Source organism: Myzus persicae, unplaced genomic scaffold, assembly GCF_001856785.1.
Source record: "Myzus persicae strain clone G006 unplaced genomic scaffold, MPER_G0061.0, whole genome shotgun sequence".
In the NCBI taxonomy this organism is placed as follows: domain Eukaryota; kingdom Metazoa; phylum Arthropoda; class Insecta; order Hemiptera; family Aphididae; genus Myzus; species Myzus persicae.
In genome coordinates this window covers 686,135-705,496 of record NW_019101024.1, presented here as the reverse complement: position 1 = coordinate 705,496, position 19,362 = coordinate 686,135, and the positions used below count along the sequence as shown (strand labels likewise).

At 26.8% G+C, this 19,362-nt stretch overlaps 2 protein-coding genes across 3 annotated transcripts in view; one reads left to right on the top strand and one right to left on the bottom strand.

The window, feature by feature from the left end:
• Positions 1–690: 690 nt before the first annotated feature.
• On the bottom strand, positions 691–14,289 carry LOC111027346 (glucose dehydrogenase [FAD, quinone]-like). Of its 2 annotated transcripts, none has more exons than XM_022305713.1 (3): positions 13,449–14,289; positions 4,203–4,518; positions 691–1,796 (listed from the first exon to the last, which is right to left on the bottom strand). In XM_022305713.1, exons 1-3 carry the CDS (start codon positions 14,184–14,186, stop codon positions 1,111–1,113), a joined length of 1,740 nt encoding a protein of 579 aa, XP_022161405.1. In that variant the 5' UTR covers positions 14,187–14,289; the 3' UTR covers positions 691–1,110. The 2 variants fall into 2 exon arrangements, with proteins under 2 accessions (XP_022161405.1, XP_022161404.1); XM_022305712.1 differs by lacking the exons at positions 691–1,796; positions 4,203–4,518 and adding exons at positions 9,901–10,812; positions 11,538–11,853 and having other exon boundaries at positions 13,449–14,283.
• The window catches only part of LOC111027348 (flotillin-2), a 13,921-nt gene continuing 4,117 nt past the window's right edge, over positions 9,559–19,362 (top strand). Inside the window, exon 1 of the mRNA XM_022305715.1 lies at positions 9,559–10,026. Within this exon, the coding sequence (XP_022161407.1) occupies positions 9,978–10,026 (49 nt within the window). The 5' untranslated portion in view covers positions 9,559–9,977. The remainder of the gene's footprint in view (positions 10,027–19,362) is intronic.

The window sequence follows — 19,362 nt, the reverse complement described above, 5'->3', positions numbered from 1 at the left end:
GTTCTTTTATTTAGCTTAAGCTTGAAAATTCCCGTACGTATTTGATACTGAAACCTAAAAGTATATAAGTACAATTTTTTGATAGTTATTACTTATTTTGTTGAAATAAAAAAATATTTTCAAGAGAATTTAAAGCTATCATAATACATAATTATTATACTTTGTGAAAACAATGACACCTTGAAATTCAATGTTTTCGGCAATTATTAACCTAACCATATTAGTAATAATAAAATTAATTATTACTACCTATAATACAAATATAAATCTTTGATTACACATTATAGTTAGTAATAAATAACTATACTAAAAAAATCTGGCAGACCATCCCGGTTTAGAATCATTTTTCGTTTGAAATAATCTATTAATGAATTAAAATTTAACACATCCATAACAGTAACCTTTTCAATGATGAGGTAAATTACTACACTCGACGCCTACCATACAACGAAGTGATTTTCTACATCTTCCTCTTGTTTTTTGTTCTATTTTTTAAGTTTGTATGTGTAAAAATGTAAAATACAGAATTAAATATAAAATTATTTACATATTATTAAATAAGTTTTTTTTCTAGAAAACTATCGTCTCTTATGAAGTTAAATCCCAGTTCGAAAATTAAAGTAAAACAAATTATTTACATGAACTTTATTAATTATTTAAAAAAAATTAAATATAAAAATTTGCATCACCTTAAAATTGTATGTTTACAGTTTATTACTGGTAGAATACAATCATCATATATATACAAGGACAAATAAAGAATATATTTAACATAATAAACCATTATTATTTAATAGATAGTATAAATAAATATAGATTCTATTAAATTACGAAAGTAACTAAAAACATTGAATCATATCTGCCCCGTTTCACCAGAATATGTGGAACAAATAAAAATTATATTTATATAATGTAATTTATTACATTTTAATGTGGGTAAAAAAGTAAAATACTCAACTACACATTTTAAAAAAGATAAAACTAAAGTTTGTTTTTTACGAATGTCTATACAAAATGAAAAAAATGTACATCACTTATTACATTTTATAATTAATAAATAAATAAATATTATTATTATTATTATTATTTATTACTAATATAGTTCATAAATTACTTTAACCAATAGCTTCGAATCATATCTGCTCCCTTTTCACCAACCATCAAAGTCGGGGCGTACAGATGTGCATCGGGTATATGTGGAAATATCGATGAGTCCACTACTCTTAATCCTTGAATTCCGATTACTTGTAACTTATTGTTGACAACGTCTCCCATCCTACATGTACTACATTGATGGTGGAAGGTGTATGTCAGGTGCTTTGATACACAAACCCAATAATCGTCAGATCTAAATGGTAAATGTTCACATTTCGGTAGTGGTATTGGTCTTAGTTTAGCTGCGACATCTTTAAATGCATTTGTTTCTTCTACTAATTTCACTGCATATTTAAGTGCATATACATTGTCTTCTAAATCAGTATTATTGTTTTCATAATAGCCGTAGGACATAATGGGAGGATCCAATGGATCATTGCTTTTCAAACTTACGCTTCCACGTCCGTCTGGTTGCAATAGCAATGTAGCAATTAAAAACATGTTGGGTTCATCCGATATCGGACCAAATATTAATTCAATCCCTTTGCCCGATGGCGATCTAATATAGCCTAAGCCATCAACTCCGGCTGGTGTTGTTAATGGCCCTCTGCCATATTTGAACCATTCTTCAAATAAATGTGGGTCTGATAAGGTTTGGTTCGTCAGCGCTGGTCCAGTTTGATTTACTTCAAATTTGATAGCTGCAAAAATATAATATTTAAAAATATAGGTTTATTATATTATATAATACATACAGCTTAAATTAAAATAAATCGTGACCATTATCTTCATTGTTTTTAAAAAAATGTTTAATTTTCAAATAGCCCCTGCACAGAAGTGGTTTTAATGTATTTTATTTAAGTTACTGTATTCATTAAAGACCGTGTGGATAATCTTTACCTCAATATACCAAATAGTTAGTTAAACTTCAACTATTTCACCGGAATGCGGTAGTAGTAAACTATCTGTGACCTAGTGCAAGACACATAGGCACTCACCAACTACCCACCACCATAATATATATTTTTTAATATATAATATTATATAATAATATAGGCTTAAATAAACTATAACCTCTTTAGCTTAATATCTTCCCTCGCTGATTACGTTTCTGTGAACAGTAGCCAGTAGGTATTGAGCAGGTCAATGTATTGGTTACGTTTAACTTAAATTAAATGATATATATTTTTTTAAATTATTTTAATTTTTATTATTTAATAAAAAAAAAAAAAATAAAAAAAAAAAAAAAAAAAATGATATAAAATAGTGCATATACGAAAAACTATTCTGAGCAAAGATGCTCTGTCAGCAATTATAACTAAGTGTATATATTTTAATGATATTATTGTTACTAACTTAAGTAATTATTTTAAGAGGTGTCACAAATGTGTGATTTCCTCCTCATGTTATTTCTCTGTCAACTGTGTAAATATTATTAATATTACTTATTGTACAAAAATGTATAGATTGCAATTCTCCAAATAAAGTCAATTATTTAAAAAAAAAAAAAAACTTAAGTAATTTATTTTACCACTAATAATGCAATAAATTAAATTTATTTTTGTCGAAAACATTGAATTTGAAAATATCAGTGTGTATATTAGGGTGGTGCTTAAAATTTAACTTTTAAAATATTATTGGGGCACCTTGACAATTTGTTTTACATGATATTAATGAACTATAGAAACATTTTCAGGTATATTGATTAGGTTTTAAAGGTCGCTACCAGCAGATAAAATAATGCTACAATTACGCCAAAAATAATTATAATCGATAATTTCTATAGACTCATAAAGATAGCAAGAAACATATTTTACAACGGGCGTCTTGGTCACAAATTCATAATCAGTTGACATTGCTGTTGTATTTGTGTTTAATGTTCGAAATTGTTGTAATTTTTATATTTATTTTGTGCTAAATTAATTTTTTTAACGTTAATCTCGCAGTTACTATAGTTTATTAACACGTGTATTATGGCAACTAGTATTAATACAGCGGTTTCGACGGGACGAACGACTGAAGTATGGTTGATCGGTCAGATGTTACAACATTTAATTGAAACTAAATTTCCTTCAAAAAAAGAGGTAATGAGTTTATATTTTTACCATAATAATATTATTAAGACAATTATTAGGGATTCTGCTCGGTTTACTGCTGTTACTGTTATGACAATTTGGGATAAGGCTAGAAAACCCACAAGACTTCAGAAACATATTATTATAAATACAATTGAAATTATATTTAATGAATGGCAAAAACTTTAAAAAAATAAAGAAAAATAAGCAAAGCGATCCCAAAGGTTAAAAAGAGAACAATTGGCAGAAGAATCTCGATAAACTCTTTGATGTAGCCCATGCTGATATATAAAATATGAAAATATACTTAAAGAAATTAATATTATGTAAAATAATGATGAATTTTTATAGTTTATACCTTTAGTAAAAAAGGCAATTTGAATTTTATTTTTGGAAATTATAGGTGATTTTTTATAGTGCATGCATATTCTTGTGTATAATTGATACTAAATGATTATTTAAAAATGTATAGTTACTCCAGTAGAAGAAAGAATACAAATAAAGGGACACGAAACTCTACATTCTTACGCAGAAGTCAACAGAACACAGAGCCACAGTAGTTCAGCGGATATTATTTATTTTGTATTTTGTGGACTAAAGACTAAAAGTATTAATATTTTTCCAAATATACCTTTTGCCTAACCAATTGAGGTATTTCCAATATTAATTCTGAAACTAAATTCAAGTTTCATTTTAAATTCACTCTCACACGTCGTTCTTACATATTTAAATTACTTTTTTGAGTTGAATATTATTAATATTTTAATAACAAATGTAGACAAATTGAAGAGTTCAAATTCAAAAAATTGAAAGTAGTTTTTAAGGAAAAACTTCTTGACAAATTTATCTATGATTACATATTAGCTTTATCGCTTAACTAAGATAGTAGATTCAATTAACATAGATAACTATCTATGTTAATAATTAAGTAATACTTTAAGTAATTAATTTCGACTATAAAAATGAATATAGAAAAATGTAGATCTTAAACTCGAAAGTTATATAAATACTTATTACTTAAATTAAACATACCCAATGTGCCATAGTGCTCAAGTAAATTTTTTCCAACTGGTAAATCTTGGATTACTGGTATACCATGATGTTTTAAGTGATCTTTTGGTCCAACGCCTGATAACATTAGTAATTGTGGAGAATTAATTGGTCCAGCAGATAAAATAACCTCTTTTCTGACATAAACTGTTCTAAGTTTTCCTTTTTTCATAAATTCTACTCCAGTGGTTTTTTTCGTTTTTGGATCAATAAGTATTTTTGTTACTTGGCTGAGTATTGCCACATGAAGGTTTTGACGATTTCTGGCTGGACGAATAAAAGCTTTTGATGCACTTACCTATACAAATACAATATCTATTTAGAAGTTAAAATAATACAAATAAATATAAATTTATACATTGACTTCAAAATATTGGCAATTCCTATTGTTAATAAATGGTCGCTAAATTACGAAAATAAATAGTTAAGTTATTGACAATACTTGAGATCAAAAATCGAAATATATTTTATTTCTCATTTTCTTAATTATTAATTTTAATAATAAATATCGTCATTTATATTTAAATATGATATTATTTTAAAAATATCTATTTAGAAGTTAAAATAATACAAATAAATATAAATTTATACATTGACTTCAAAATATTGGCAATTCCTATTGTTAATAAATGGTCGCTTCTCATTTTCTTATTTATTAATTTTAATGTTATATCATATTAATTAATCATTATAATTTCAGTTATATTTAAATATGATATTGTTTTATAAAAGTAATTTACCAAACTACCAATGAATAATTTTTTTTATCAAACCGGGATGAAAAAGCATGATTTTAACAAATTAATTAGAAATAGTACTAAACTCATATTAGTCGATTCCTTCCAGTGGCGTACATAGCTATTTTCAATGGCTGGGGCTTATATTTAAAATTTATGGTGAGGGGGAGGGGGATTTAGAGCTATAATTTTGCGACTTAACATTTTTAACTATTACTACCCTATATATTAGCTACATTACATAAGAATTTTTTTATTTATATTAGTGATTAGTTTATGTATAATTTTATAAAGCTACCTAAAATAATATATAACAATTTATTTATTTTTTTACAGCACCCACAATGTATTTACAAAAATTAAAATTGTTTTATCGCCAAAATTCTAACTTCAGACGCACATAAAAAAATATGTTGCGGATTTACAAGTTTTTGATCTACCAAAATTTATTTTTCTTCGATAATAAAAAAAAATTGAATGGTATTCGAAATCTTATTAGGCATATAAATAGCTTAAAAAGAGTTAAAATATTTTTAAAATTGTGTATAGGCAAAGCGAATATAGATATTAGGTGAAATTCTTTTATATCCACCGTCATTTTTTTTCTACAAAAACATTCTAGACTTTATTAAGAAGACAAGAAGTTATTGTATAGATAACATGTAACATACATATTTTGTATGTATCGATCTCGTACTCGCTTGTGTAATGTAACATTTTTGTCCCCACCAAACATAATTTTAATTTTTTAGTATTAACACATTACACATAGTATTAGTGCTCCTTAATTTTCAATTTAAAAATTGCACTTCTTGCTGGCATTGTAATAATAACAGTCCACAAGTTACAGGCTGTGTAATCTAACTATACAATATTATACTATTATAATAATACATTAATAAATAATATATTGTATATTAACGACAAATTATCCTTAATTCGTAATAGTACAGTCTACGCAGTCGTGCAGTCTTGCAGGTAGTAGATACAAGTCTCAATAAATATTACATACTATGACTATTTTTTAGTTTTTATTATCGGATTTCATGAGATAAAAATAAATTTGAAAATGTAAAATTATTTAACGAATCCCTGTAATTTTTAATTGTTATGAAATTGAAATTAATTTTAATCTGAATAATCTTACGTTGATTTTATACTATGATTTGGCAGACTCTAATTTAAAAACAAAAATGTGGTGGGTGGGTGGGAGTATTTTACTTAATTATGTACAGTAAAAAAAATATCAACGTGTGTACGCCACTGGTTTTTCCCTGAATAGTTGTTGGCATAGAATTTATGAGTTTAAAATACATAGCATACGACTGTAACTTGCCAATAAGGTTAGAAGGCTACTAGCTAATGCTGATAATTGTTTTTTTTAATAATTAATCAATTTACTTACTCTGTGTCCATTTAGAGTTGTGGCTTGTAAACGTGATACTCCATTTTCTGGTTTAATNCGTATAGTCAATATTTTTTTTTAATCCTAATTCTCCTCCGGCTTCTATAAATTTGTCAGCAAGTGGTGAATGATATCTAACTCGTTCAACATGTAAATTTCCTTTTTGTGAATGAAAAGGCGAATTTTGATATTCTGGTATTGAATTGTTCTCAGATTTTAAGAAATATGGCAATACATCATCGTAAGCCCAACCATCATTTCCTAGTGCTGCAATTGTATCATAATCTTCTTTTTTCCCTCTTGTGTAAATCATGGCATTTACAATTGATGAACCTCCCATACCTTTTCCTTTTGGCCATGGACAACGATTATTTTTATGACCTAGACAACCATTTTTTGCGGGTTCAGCGGTATAACCCCAATAATAGTTTGTTTCTTCTAAAAATAGTACTGCCCCTGGTATATCTGTGTATATTGATTCATCTTGACCCGCTTCCAATAAAAGTACTGACCAATTTGACTGTTCAGATAAACGGTTTGCAACCACACAGCCTCCCGCGCCTGCTCCGATGACAATGAAATCATATTCATCTAATATAGGTCTATTACCTATGAAACTGTTTTCCCTGAATGGAATCTCTTGTTGCTGATACTGTTCATAGTTTGACTGATATAATTGACTTACAGTTAAGGATGAAAGAAAAATTAACAATGCGAATATTTTAAAAATATTTTTCATGATATCACTTGTATAAATGTGAATTTTATGTGATGGACCACTTGGCTATGATAAACCGATTTCAGCTTTGTCCGAATCTTAAACAGTACTGTTTTATTTTCTAATTCTCCCTACTATATATACTATACAGTATGTAGTTTTATTATTAGCAGTATTATTTATAAATATAATAAATAAAAGTTACCGCCATATTTTTGCACAGTGATCAAAAAATCTAGGTTAGTGTTACTTGTAATTTTTAAGTAGGCTATTGGAATAAATTTAAGTGGTTAAACTATAAATAGTTGTATTTGTTTGATATTTTCCAACTTCTGAAATAAGATGTACTGAATTCAATTTTCAATATTTTTGACAGAAAATCAAAATATTTAACAATATAAATTTAAAAAAGGAGGCAAGAAGGTTTCCAGAAAGTGTTATTGTCGTAAAATACACTTTCAAACCAATAAGATATTGAAATTTAAATTCTAAGAAGTTTTAATGGTCTAAAAGGTGAGTGATAAAAAAGAAAATCACCTCACAACGGCAAATAACAGCATTCCTGAATAACCCACATCTGGTTTACTTTAGTCTCTTTATAACGGGAACTCTTATATTATAACGGAAAAATTTGTCGGCGGTTGGCACCGATCGATTCCGATATGAAGAGGTTTTACTATATATACAAATAATTAGGAACTACCTTTAAGTAAAAAATGTAGGCACCTAGACTATATTGTCATGTTTGTGATTTTAAATTTTTCAGACCATTGAAGTTTGTATTTGACCTAGGTGGACGATTTACGTTATTAGTTTTATATCCTATAAAACCTCCATATAACCTACCAAATGCTTAAACATCGGCACCACTGAATTTAAGCATTTATATATATGTGTATTATATTAACTTAAATTATTATTAAATTGCATTTACAAAAATGTACCTAATAGTTTAGTGTTGAACATTTTGAACTTGTAAACTATAAAATATAAATACATTGGCAGTTTCATATTAATTGAAAGTTGTTTTTATGAAAGTAACAGTGTTCTGCTATGCGAGTGTCATATGCGTCTATGTATATAGTATATAATTATTAATAATGTAGTTTTCTAAATGGTAGTTTGGACGTATTCCCTGTTTTGTTGTGGCCCCCAGCTAGAGAATTTCCTTGTTTTGAAGTTAGTTCAAAAATCACCACATGGCACTATGACATCTAAGCTACCTAGCACAAAATGTCATAATAGTACATTTCCACGGCGCAGAGTACGGTATACGCAGTACGTACCTAACATAATAACGTTCTTTCCGATTATTATTTGATATATTTTCAATTAAGGCCAGCAAAACATTTATATAAAATATAATAATATTTTATAAGTAGATTATTATGCATAATATTATTATAAACTATAAAGAATAAAGATAAAGTATACATTTATATAGTTATTAAAATTGCCTATATCAAAATCCTTAAAAACACGTTTGTGATAAGTCAAACAAATGATCTTTTTTTAAGAAGGTCGATATAGGAAATATAAATATTATGTGTATTGTACGATTTATTTATTTAGTTATCATTAATCTAAATATTATTGATACATTATTAATGATGGTATAATATGATTCCAAATTATAACTTTGAAGGTACTTACTAATTTATAGGATTTAAATCGCGATAATTTTTGTACTTACTTCTTACTATGAAATGTCAGATCAATAAAATGTAATAAAGATTATTTAATAAATAATAAGAATAAATTACAATAATTGTAATCCATGTACCAATACCACGTCCATTTCTTTTAAGTATTTAAACTGAACTATATGAACTCATAAGGGTTAATTATTATTTATATTAACATAGGTAGAAATAAATATTTGTTCAAAAATTGTAGTCTTTTTGTTTAAATATACCCATTGGTGTTTGGAGGGAATGTTGCTTTTGCCCACCTAATTTAATGGTACATCTAAAAAAAAACGGCTCCAACTGAATTTGTAAGTAATAGTAAAAAAACTTTAATATTCTCAATTTTCTGAAAAATTATGTTTTTGAGTTTAAAACACGAAAAATTCACATTTTTAGGAAACGTCAGTATTTTCATGCTCAACGTTTAGGTGGAATCAGAATTAACCTATTTTCCTTACTTTTTATGTCATTATTAATTGACCACGTAAAACACTAAACATACAATTAAGTTTTCGATATATTATGTACATAATAGTAAAAATACATAAATATATATTCTGTGGGTGCAGCTGTTCTGTTGTAAGTTTGCGATACCGCTCATCGAGATAGATAAGAAATATTATTATCTCGGTGATACCGCTTAACGGCAATATATCACAGTGGTACCATAAATTCATATTTCAGAAATGTTTCAATTCATCTGTGGTATTATAATATCTCATATGCAGTACCACTGAACAGTTCGGCGTCGGCTGAAATGTTTTGAATAAATAATAATAACAAACCAATTGCCAATGTTATATTGTTATCTACCTAGTTTTGTACTGAGAACTGAGTGTGATAGATACTTGTTTAAAATGTCAATAACTATCCAATAATATTTAGTTTTTTAAAAAAAAAATTTTTGTATCCTTCAACTCGTAATTGTGCGTAATATTTATTTTATTTTTGGACAGTTTATGATATCGTTTTTTCATATTTACATTTATCTTATTAATTTTAGCTTGCCTTTCAGTCACCATCACTAATTATAACAATCAAATGTTTTTTTTTCAGTGTTTGTGCGAAATTATTGTAGTAAATAGTAATTAAAGATTAACCGTTGATTGTAGGGCAGAACAAAAACACGTAATTTGTTTTAATAAATTAAATTGTTGTATTTATGATTGTTTGTAAATTAACATAAAATCATTTTTTAATAACACAAAAATGGGACAAATACACACTGTTGGACCAAATAAAGCTCTAATTGTTTCTGGTAAGTTATGGTATTTCTATGTACTTGTATCTTCATTATTATTAGGTATAATATTATTTGAAGTATAAATAAATAAATAAATAGTTAATTGAATTTGTCATTGACTGTATGACCAATAACTGTAAATCATGTCTGCCGCCTTTTCGCCTATCATTATAGTAGGGGCGTAAAGATGTGCACTTGGAATATGGGGTAGTACTGAACTGTCAACTACTCTTAATCCTTGAATACCAATTACTTGTAATTTATTGTTAACAACATCACCCATCCTACATGTACTGCATTGGTGATGGTATGAACTTGTCAAGTGTTTCGATAAACACACCCAATAATCATCTGATCTAAATACTACGTGACTACAGTTTGGATATGGTTCTGGGTTAAGTTTGGCTGCGACATCTTTAAATGCTTGTGTTTCTTCTACTAATTTTACTGCATATTTAAGCGCATATACATTGTCTTCTAAATCAGTATTACTGTCATAATAACCATATGACATGATGGGTGGATGTAATGGATCATTGCTTTTCAAACTTATGCTTCCACGAGTATCTGGTTGCAACAACAAAGTAGCCATGAGAAATGCATTTGGTTTTTCTGATAAAGGGGCAAATATTAATTCAATCTCTTTGCCCGACGGTGATCTTATATAACCTAAACCATCTACTCCTCTTGGTACTGTAAGTGGACCTCTACCATATTTGAACCATTCTTCAAATAAATGAATATTTGATAGAGTTTGAGGGTTGAGTGATGGACCTGTTTGATTTACTATGAATTCCAATGCTAAACAATAATTAACACAATATTTTCATTAAATATTTGGTTAATACATTCAACAAAATATAAAAAAGCTAGTTTAATTTTAAAATTGTTTCAACATATTGGTATTTAACCAATTTTGTGTGTTCATTCTAAGGGAGCCAAATGTGTTCATACACAATTTGACTTTGTGAATTATTGAAAAATGATTAATTTCTCAAAGTTTCATATTTAGCATACTTTTGCACTTTAGATCATATCACACCAATAAAGAACCTACAAGGAATCAAAAGTTTAAATTTTAATTTTTCAGTCACAATTATAGTCCTTTATGTTGAGGTGTGTAAAATGTACCAAACAATAAATTGAAACTATGGTATATACTTTAATCCACTTATTACTTGAGTGCCATCAGATAAATGTAAATTTGTGTAGCTACATAAAATTTTTTTATAATTTAACTTAAATATTATCTTACTGAGGTAATATGTTGTTAGATTAAACAACTGAATGTCAATTGAGATGGATACCTAATCAACTAATATTTTATTTTTTATATAAATATTCTGTAGATTTTTAACTTAATTTATGCAAGTACTCCCTTTTAAGATTGTTTGATCGCATATGGTTATTAAGTATATTAGTCAATAATACAATAGGCTTAACTTTTTTGTAAAAACAAAAATAATAATGAAACAATTCAAAAATTAAACCAGCATGTTGTTATAAAAATAATTATGTGAATATACCGACTGTGCCATAGTGTTCTTGTAAATTTTGTCCTACTGGTAAATCTTGAATAACGGGTATACCAAGATTGTTTAAGTGATCTTTTGGTCCAACTCCGGACAACATAAGTAATTGTGGAGAGTTTATTGCACCGGCAGATAAGATAACTTCTTTTTTAACATATACTGTTCTATGTTTCCCTTTTTTAATAAATTCTACTCCTGTGGTTTTTTTAGTCATTGGATCAATAAGTATTCTTGTTACTTGACTGAATATAGCCACGTGGAGGTTTTGACGATTTTTGGCTGGGCGAATATAGGCTTTAGATGAACTTACCTATGCAACAAAAATTAATCATTTAACAGAAACAAATTATTATAAAAACAAATAATTAGATAATTATCTTATTGTATAAGAGTAAATCTTTTTCATCAATAGAACATATTATTATTATGTTGAGTTTGTTGGTTTATAATTTATTAATTTTAAAAAAGGTAACTTGTTACTACTATGTTAACATTATAAATAGTTCAATTAAACACAATTTTGCTTAAATGTCTTATCAGAGTTAAATAAAAGAGTTTAAAAGAGTACAAAAAAATTATGAATCGGGTATGATGGATTTGTGAATAATTTGTTATTGGTATATTTCAAGCACCTATGTCGAGACTTGTATCTAATGTTTTTAATCATTACATTTTAACATCAATTATAACTGTCCTTACAATTATATTTGTTTAATCGATGAATGTAATGATGTTACTTTTTTTTTTTACTAAATAATCTACGGATCAATATATATTATATACTAATTACAATTATCACCTAGATAAAGACTTTATGCAGCACTTAATGTGAACAAAGAACAAGTATTATATACAAAATTGTAAAATAGTCTAAAACTGGTAAAAATGTAGGTATTACCTGGTACTACTTGTAACTATATGATAAATATATGTGTCACATAAGAATAAACGATTTGACCAATTTATTAGAATTATTGTACATCATAAAAAAAAAATTAAATAAATAATAATTAAATTTTAACTAATTCAAACCAAAAACAATGGCGAGTTTATTAATTGACATAACTATACTCTGTCTCAAAAGGGAACAATAACTTTCACATCATGAATGATTCGATTGATACTTTGAGAACTGCTTCACACTACAACACTAACACCAAGTAGTTGGTAGGAGATACTCAGCATTGAGAAAAATTGGTCGGCTGACAGATTATTATTTTTTGAAACCGAGTATAAGGTACAGATTTTTAGGTTTTTATGTAAAATTATTGAACATAAGACATTTTTTTAATGGTAAAAAATGGAAAAAATTTGTCAGTATTTACTGGGAAAAGTAATTTGTTACTTATCTGTTAGCCTTTCTTTTTAAGTTGTACAAGATTATATTGGTAATAGATGTAAGATGTTAATGCATACAATAAAAGTGTTATAGCTTATATTATGTAATAGCATAGTAAACAATAATATACACTGCTTAGTAGGTACACTATATATTATTAATTAACCTTTACTATTTAATTTTGAATAAATAAACCAGTTATAAATTGTTATTATTTATTTATCATCCATAATATTTTACTTGGTATGGGTGCACGGCAATTATATGGACTGCTATAGTTACTTGGAATATCAAAGGTTAGGTATTCATAATCGTATATATTTTTAAAAAATATTAAAGTTTATTTTTCTATGTGATTTATTGCAGGGATCATGTGATTAATATGCGAGTTTATTGGTAAGAGTGGTAGTTGTTAAAAAAATGATTCCCCTCAGCTCCTTCCTGAATAGGTGTTGGTTCAGAACTTACAAGTTTAAAATACATTGTCTATGACTGCCTTGCCAACAATTAAGTTAGTAGGCTAATGATAATCATTGTTTTTATTAATATTTAATCAATTTACTTACTCTGTGTCCATTTAGTGTTGTGGCTTGTAAACGTGATACTCCATTTTCTGGATTAATTGTATAGTCAATATTTTTTTTTAATCCTAATTCTCCTCCGGCTTCTATAAATTTGTCAGCAAGTGGTGAATGATATCTAACTCGTTCAACATGTAAATTTCCTTTTTGTGAATGAAAAGGCGAATTTTGATATTCTGATATTGAATTGTTCTCAGACTTTAAGAAATATGGCAATACATCATTGTAAGCCCAACCATCATTTCCTAGTGCTGCAATTGTATCATAATCTTCTTTTTTCCCTCTTGTGTAAATCATGGCATTTAGAATTGATGAACCTCCCATGCCTTTTCCTTTTGGCCATGGACAACGATTATTTTTATAACCTAGACAACCATTTGTTGCCGGTTCAGCAATATAACCCCAATTATAGTCTGTTGCATCGAAAAACCCTGTTGCTCCTGGTATATCTGTGTATACAGATTCATCTTGTCCTGCTTCTAATAATAAAACTGTCCAATTTGACTGTTCAGATAAACGGTTTGCAACAACACTGCCTCCAGGACCTGCTCCAATGACAATAAAATCATACTCACGTAATATTGGTTTATTACCTAAAAAAGTATTTTCCCTAAAAGGAATTCCTTGCTGTAAATACTGTCCATAAACTGACTGGAATAATTCCACAAGTATAGCAGATGTAGATGAAACAAAAAATACAAATATTAGAACAATAATTTTCATTATGAATCAATAAGAGTCAGTGTACTTGGCAATGGACAACGAATGTCAGTGTCAAATCCTTCAAACAATACTGTTATTTTAGGTCACTCTCCCCACTATATATACTTTTCATTTAATGTTTGCAAATATACTGTTACTCCTACAAAACGTGATCAAGTAATATCATATATCATTTCATATAATTTACTGGTTTAAGATATAAAATGTAGGTTAATGAACTTTCAATATAGGTTATTTTATATTATATATTATTTTTTTCATATAAGCACATAAAAAACTCAAATAACAATCAATTATTTTACATTTAAACTTATTAATTTCCTAAAATATAGTACAAAATTACTTAATTATTTGATTTCTTGTATTGAATTTTTTACTACTTTAGATCTTTTGTTGGTACATTGAATTCTTAAAAAAAATATTTTTTTTCATTATTACTTTTTCTTGCAAATACTGGTTTATTTATGATCAAACAAAAATAAATAAATTTTTTTATTCTGTTGATGATTTTTTTAAATTTCAGTTATAGTTATGATAAATAATAGCAAAATGTTAATTGAGTGTAACAATAGTTTCACTCTTTATTCTTAACAGTTTTAGTATTCATCAAAATGTCAAATATTTTGAAATGTTAAAAACCTTTGTTTTAAATAACTTGTTCTGTGTTTAATATATCACTTAAATAAACTATGATTTTACTGCATTTGAATAATTAAAATATCAATAAATATAGTATAAATACTTTTAATATAAACAAATAATAATAATTGATCATTCCTTTCACCCTTAGAAAAGTAACTTATCTAAATGAATGTAGATATATTTTTGATGATGATCGGATCGAAAAATGAACATAAGGTTCCTTCTATGTAAGTTGATATAATAGCAGTTGATAAATATTAATTATATAGGCAAGTTTTTTTTATAATTTTTAAAAGTTCTAATTCTGAAAAAATTTATCAAAATCTTGAAAATGTTCAAATTATTCTATAGGTCTACAATTATGGAATGTTTAATCTTTATAGATAAGGATTGAAAATTTAAAACAAGGGTTCTTGTAAATAATTCATATTATAATCAAAACATCTAAAAAATTGACGTTTTCAAATTTTTTTGGAAAAAATTATTTTAACGTAGGCATTGTAGTACTAATGCCTAATAGGAAAATAAATTACTTTAATCACCATAATATCATAATATTTACTTAGAAATATTGTAGACAGCTGACAGACCCCATTAACTTAGAATCGTTTTTTGGATACAATGATTATTGAATTCAAATCTACTGTCTAGGCATCTAACAGAGCGTTATCAGTTTTTCATAGTTAAGAATTGAAAATTTAAAACAATGTTTTTCATAGGTATTTCTTTCACACTGTAACCAAAAAATCTAAAAATTATGTACATAGTTCTTTTAAAGTATACATTTTAAGTTAAATTTGAACGAAATTAGATAAAATATCTAATATAATGGAAAGTCTCTAATAATAATAGCTATTTTGTTGTAATTTAAAAATATTATTCGCGGGTTCTAAAACTAAAACTATGTACTATGTACTATACTTTTAAATTGTATAATATTTTATCGACATAATGATATTTTAAAATGCGAAGTTTTCGGAATAAATCAGTTCAACTTACTGTGTATTACTAGTAGTAAATTACAATTTACTTAGGTAGTACCTAATATTTACTGACAGGCTGTCTTCACTCAGAATTGTTATTGGTATACAATGATTTCATATCATTGAATTGAAATTTAACACATCACTAACCCAATCAAATTAATAACTTCCGCGATTACCTTTATTATTGTAAACTCTGCAGAGCAGAAATTTCTTGCGATGAAAAAAAAATGGGCATCAATTACTAAGCATTGAGGAAATTATTATAAAATCTGAATAGTATAATTCCATTTTTTTAGGCTGAAAATAAGTATTTGTTTTTATTGTAAACGCATAAATTAATATAATAATATTATTTAAGGCATATTAATTTTACCAACGTAATAGTTGGTAAAATTTACCATTTTGAGCACTGCTCTGCTCAGAATGTAAACGTTCTTTTCATTTACAAATAATCAAGTATAAATTCTACATGTACCTATTATAATATGGGAATTATAAAATTTCCAATTTAAAAAAAAAACTAGAACGTGTCGATAATATTATTGAAAGTTACAATATATGTATATCATATATACATATGTACCTTAAATATTTTATTTATTGAAATATATTGTGATAACTTTTTTTGACGAGAAATATGCTACGGCATCTGTTGCCGTTTTCTCATATTATCATTTAAAAGTGAAGGTTTTTATTTTGAACATGAGAATTATTATAGATGTATGTATAATAAAATAATCGTATTCTATTTCTATTTAAAAAGGAAAATATTTTTAACGTCTTCAAAAAAAATCTATGCTTACGTCTCCCGACAATTATTTTATCTACTAACCGACTAAATAAACAAAATATGAACTGACATGACATATTATATTATGTAAATTTAATCTAATGATAGTATGTAATTTTGTTGTTTATTGTATATTTTGGTAAATAATAAATCCTACCGTTTTCAAATCATTTTTTTATTTAATGTTAATGATTTACTATGAGATGCTCTTTGGAACAGAAGTTAATACTCACAATTATGTATCCATTGTTAGTATGCAAAAGACAAAATTGAAATATTGTTCTCTAAAACTAAAACGCATATCATATTTATAAACCATTGTATATACTTTTCTTATAATTTATTTATTAAAGAATTATAATTTTAAAACCGGATTGAATGAATTTATACTACGGAAAAAAATTAGGTCACACGGTAGCCGTTATTTCTACCTAAATTATATTTGTTTATTGTAATTTGTGTGGAAGTGTACGGATGATCCTTAAAGTAAGTAAAAACCCCTAAAATCGTAAAATTTTTATTTTTTTAAAAAAAGAAAAAGAAAACATTTGAATTTCGATTGTATTTTTATGGAAGTCTGCGTTACCAATGACATTCAAACTAGATTCCGTTTCGTGATTCCGGGATCTATATTATTAGAAATCATATAATATTAAACACGTATATTATGCCCTATTAAATTTATAATTATTGCTGATTAATACAGGTAACTGGGCAACTACAACCTACTTTACATTTAAAACATTTTCTAACTAGACTGAAGAAGTAGTCTGCCACATTTCAATGTCAACTTTATATTTTAGCTGCTAATATATTTGTATTCAGTTAAGTTATATGTGTGTTATAGGTACCTACCTTTCATTTGCATAATAATTACCAGTCGGTCATGATCCAATCTCTTCTATATCGATATATCATAGAATTTAAAACTTAAGAATAGAGAGTAAATTCCGAAGTTAATTTAACCATATTTAATAATTTGAAAATTTAAAAATCAAAAAAAGGTGCGGGCAAGTGGGTACAGCTACTCTGCTGTATAGTAAGTGTTGAGTGGGTCACTGTAATGGATGTGTCAAATTTTAATTCAATAATGAATCATTGCATGCGAAAAACTAGTTATCAGCCTATATTACTAACAATATTTTATTATTTTATGATATTATTGCTATTGCTATAGCAATTTAATTTCCTATGAGTAGTACAGTAGGAAATTAATTTTAGCATAAAATATAGTATTTATCAAATGCCTATAAAACATTGTGCTCATATATATATTTTTTAAGATTTTTGGTTTTATTAAGAATTACTTACGAGGAACTCGAGTACTCTTGTATTAAATTTATTAAATGTCAAGCCTTAGCTTTACAAATTAATTTGTTCAATTTAACATTTTATAATGATATTTATAACTACAAAATAATTTACAAATTTTTGTTATTTTGACGAATTTTGTTAACATTTAAGCTCGAGTAATACGTAAACTTTTAAGTCTATGTATTTTGAATGTTTTTAAATTGCTTATAGAACAATTTACTTGGGTCTTTTAATAAGTGTAATTTTACAATTTATTCATTGTAGGTATAATGTATGAAGTAATCGTAGTTTAATATGAAGAATTGAAATTATATTAAAAGTGTACTTATTCTTTATTTTTTCTCTATCCAACCAATCCAAAGCATCGTTATTTTTACTTCTTCCCGTAAAATCAGGTAGGTAAAGATTTATTCAAATCAAATTCTACTATATCTTAGGTTTTTTGATTTGTATTATTTGTTCGATATGAAAGTAAATGCATAGCAGCATTTTATTTTGTTTCATTAATTGTTTTAAAATATAGTCTGTACTTGGTATTGACCTCAATATCCACTGTCGCGTTACTATCATCACTACCTATGATTTTTGAGGAAGTCTTCAGTTCCAACATGGATTGTTTCAGTGTATCCATAGACAAAAATCACTTGGGGAGGGGATCTGATAGTAGTACCTACAGCCTATAGGTGTATTGGGCTCAGCCCCCCCCCCCAAGTAATTTCACCGAATTTCCGCGTATAATTGTATCGTTGGATGTTATCCAACATCCAAATCGTTGTTTTGATCAGCTATATTAATTGATTTGACTTATTTACGAAACACTATATGTATATCGATATGTAAAATGAACGGCATATGAAGATTAATACAAGCTTTGAATTATTGTACCCACAAATATAAACTTGGATGTTCAATAGGTACCTCACTTCTGTTACATTGTATAGGTAGACGTCTAATAATATTTCTACACGTATAACTTTTGATTAAAAGAATTATAAAAAACAACTTTAGTGTGATTGTACAAATATTTCTTAGGAGCGTTTGAAATTGATGTGATTCAAAGAGTATTAATCGTAAAGTTATAACTTTCTACATGGAATGAAATTTTAAAATATTTAACACATATAAATGTGTTTGAAATTTTTTTGAATTTTTTTACTTAATTTATTTTATTAACTGTTTGGGTTTATAAGTTAATTTTCATAATAATATGGTATCTATTATTGTATTTTTACATACTATTGTACCTACTACGCCAATACGGTGTATGAATAATTTCCCAAATTGATGACTGTCGATATTATGATTCTATCGTTAATAACTATTGTATAATTCTTTACCATCATTGATCGAATACTATTTACATTTTTCTAGTAGCATAAAATCGTATCTGTCAGTTTTTAACGGGTATAATAGTTACAATTAACATATGATACGCAAATCAGCT

Coding starts and splice junctions, on each gene's coding strand:
- LOC111027346 (XM_022305712.1), bottom strand. CDS start 14,186: ATGAAAATTATTGTTCTAATATTTGTATTTTTTGTTTCATCTACATCT. Junction 11,854..13,448: donor CAACACTAAATGGACACAGA/GTAAGTAAATTG, acceptor TTTGTTGCATAG/GTAAGTTCATCTAAAGCCTA. Junction 10,813..11,537: donor AGAACACTATGGCACAGTCG/GTATATTCACAT, acceptor ATTATTGTTTAG/CATTGGAATTCATAGTAAAT.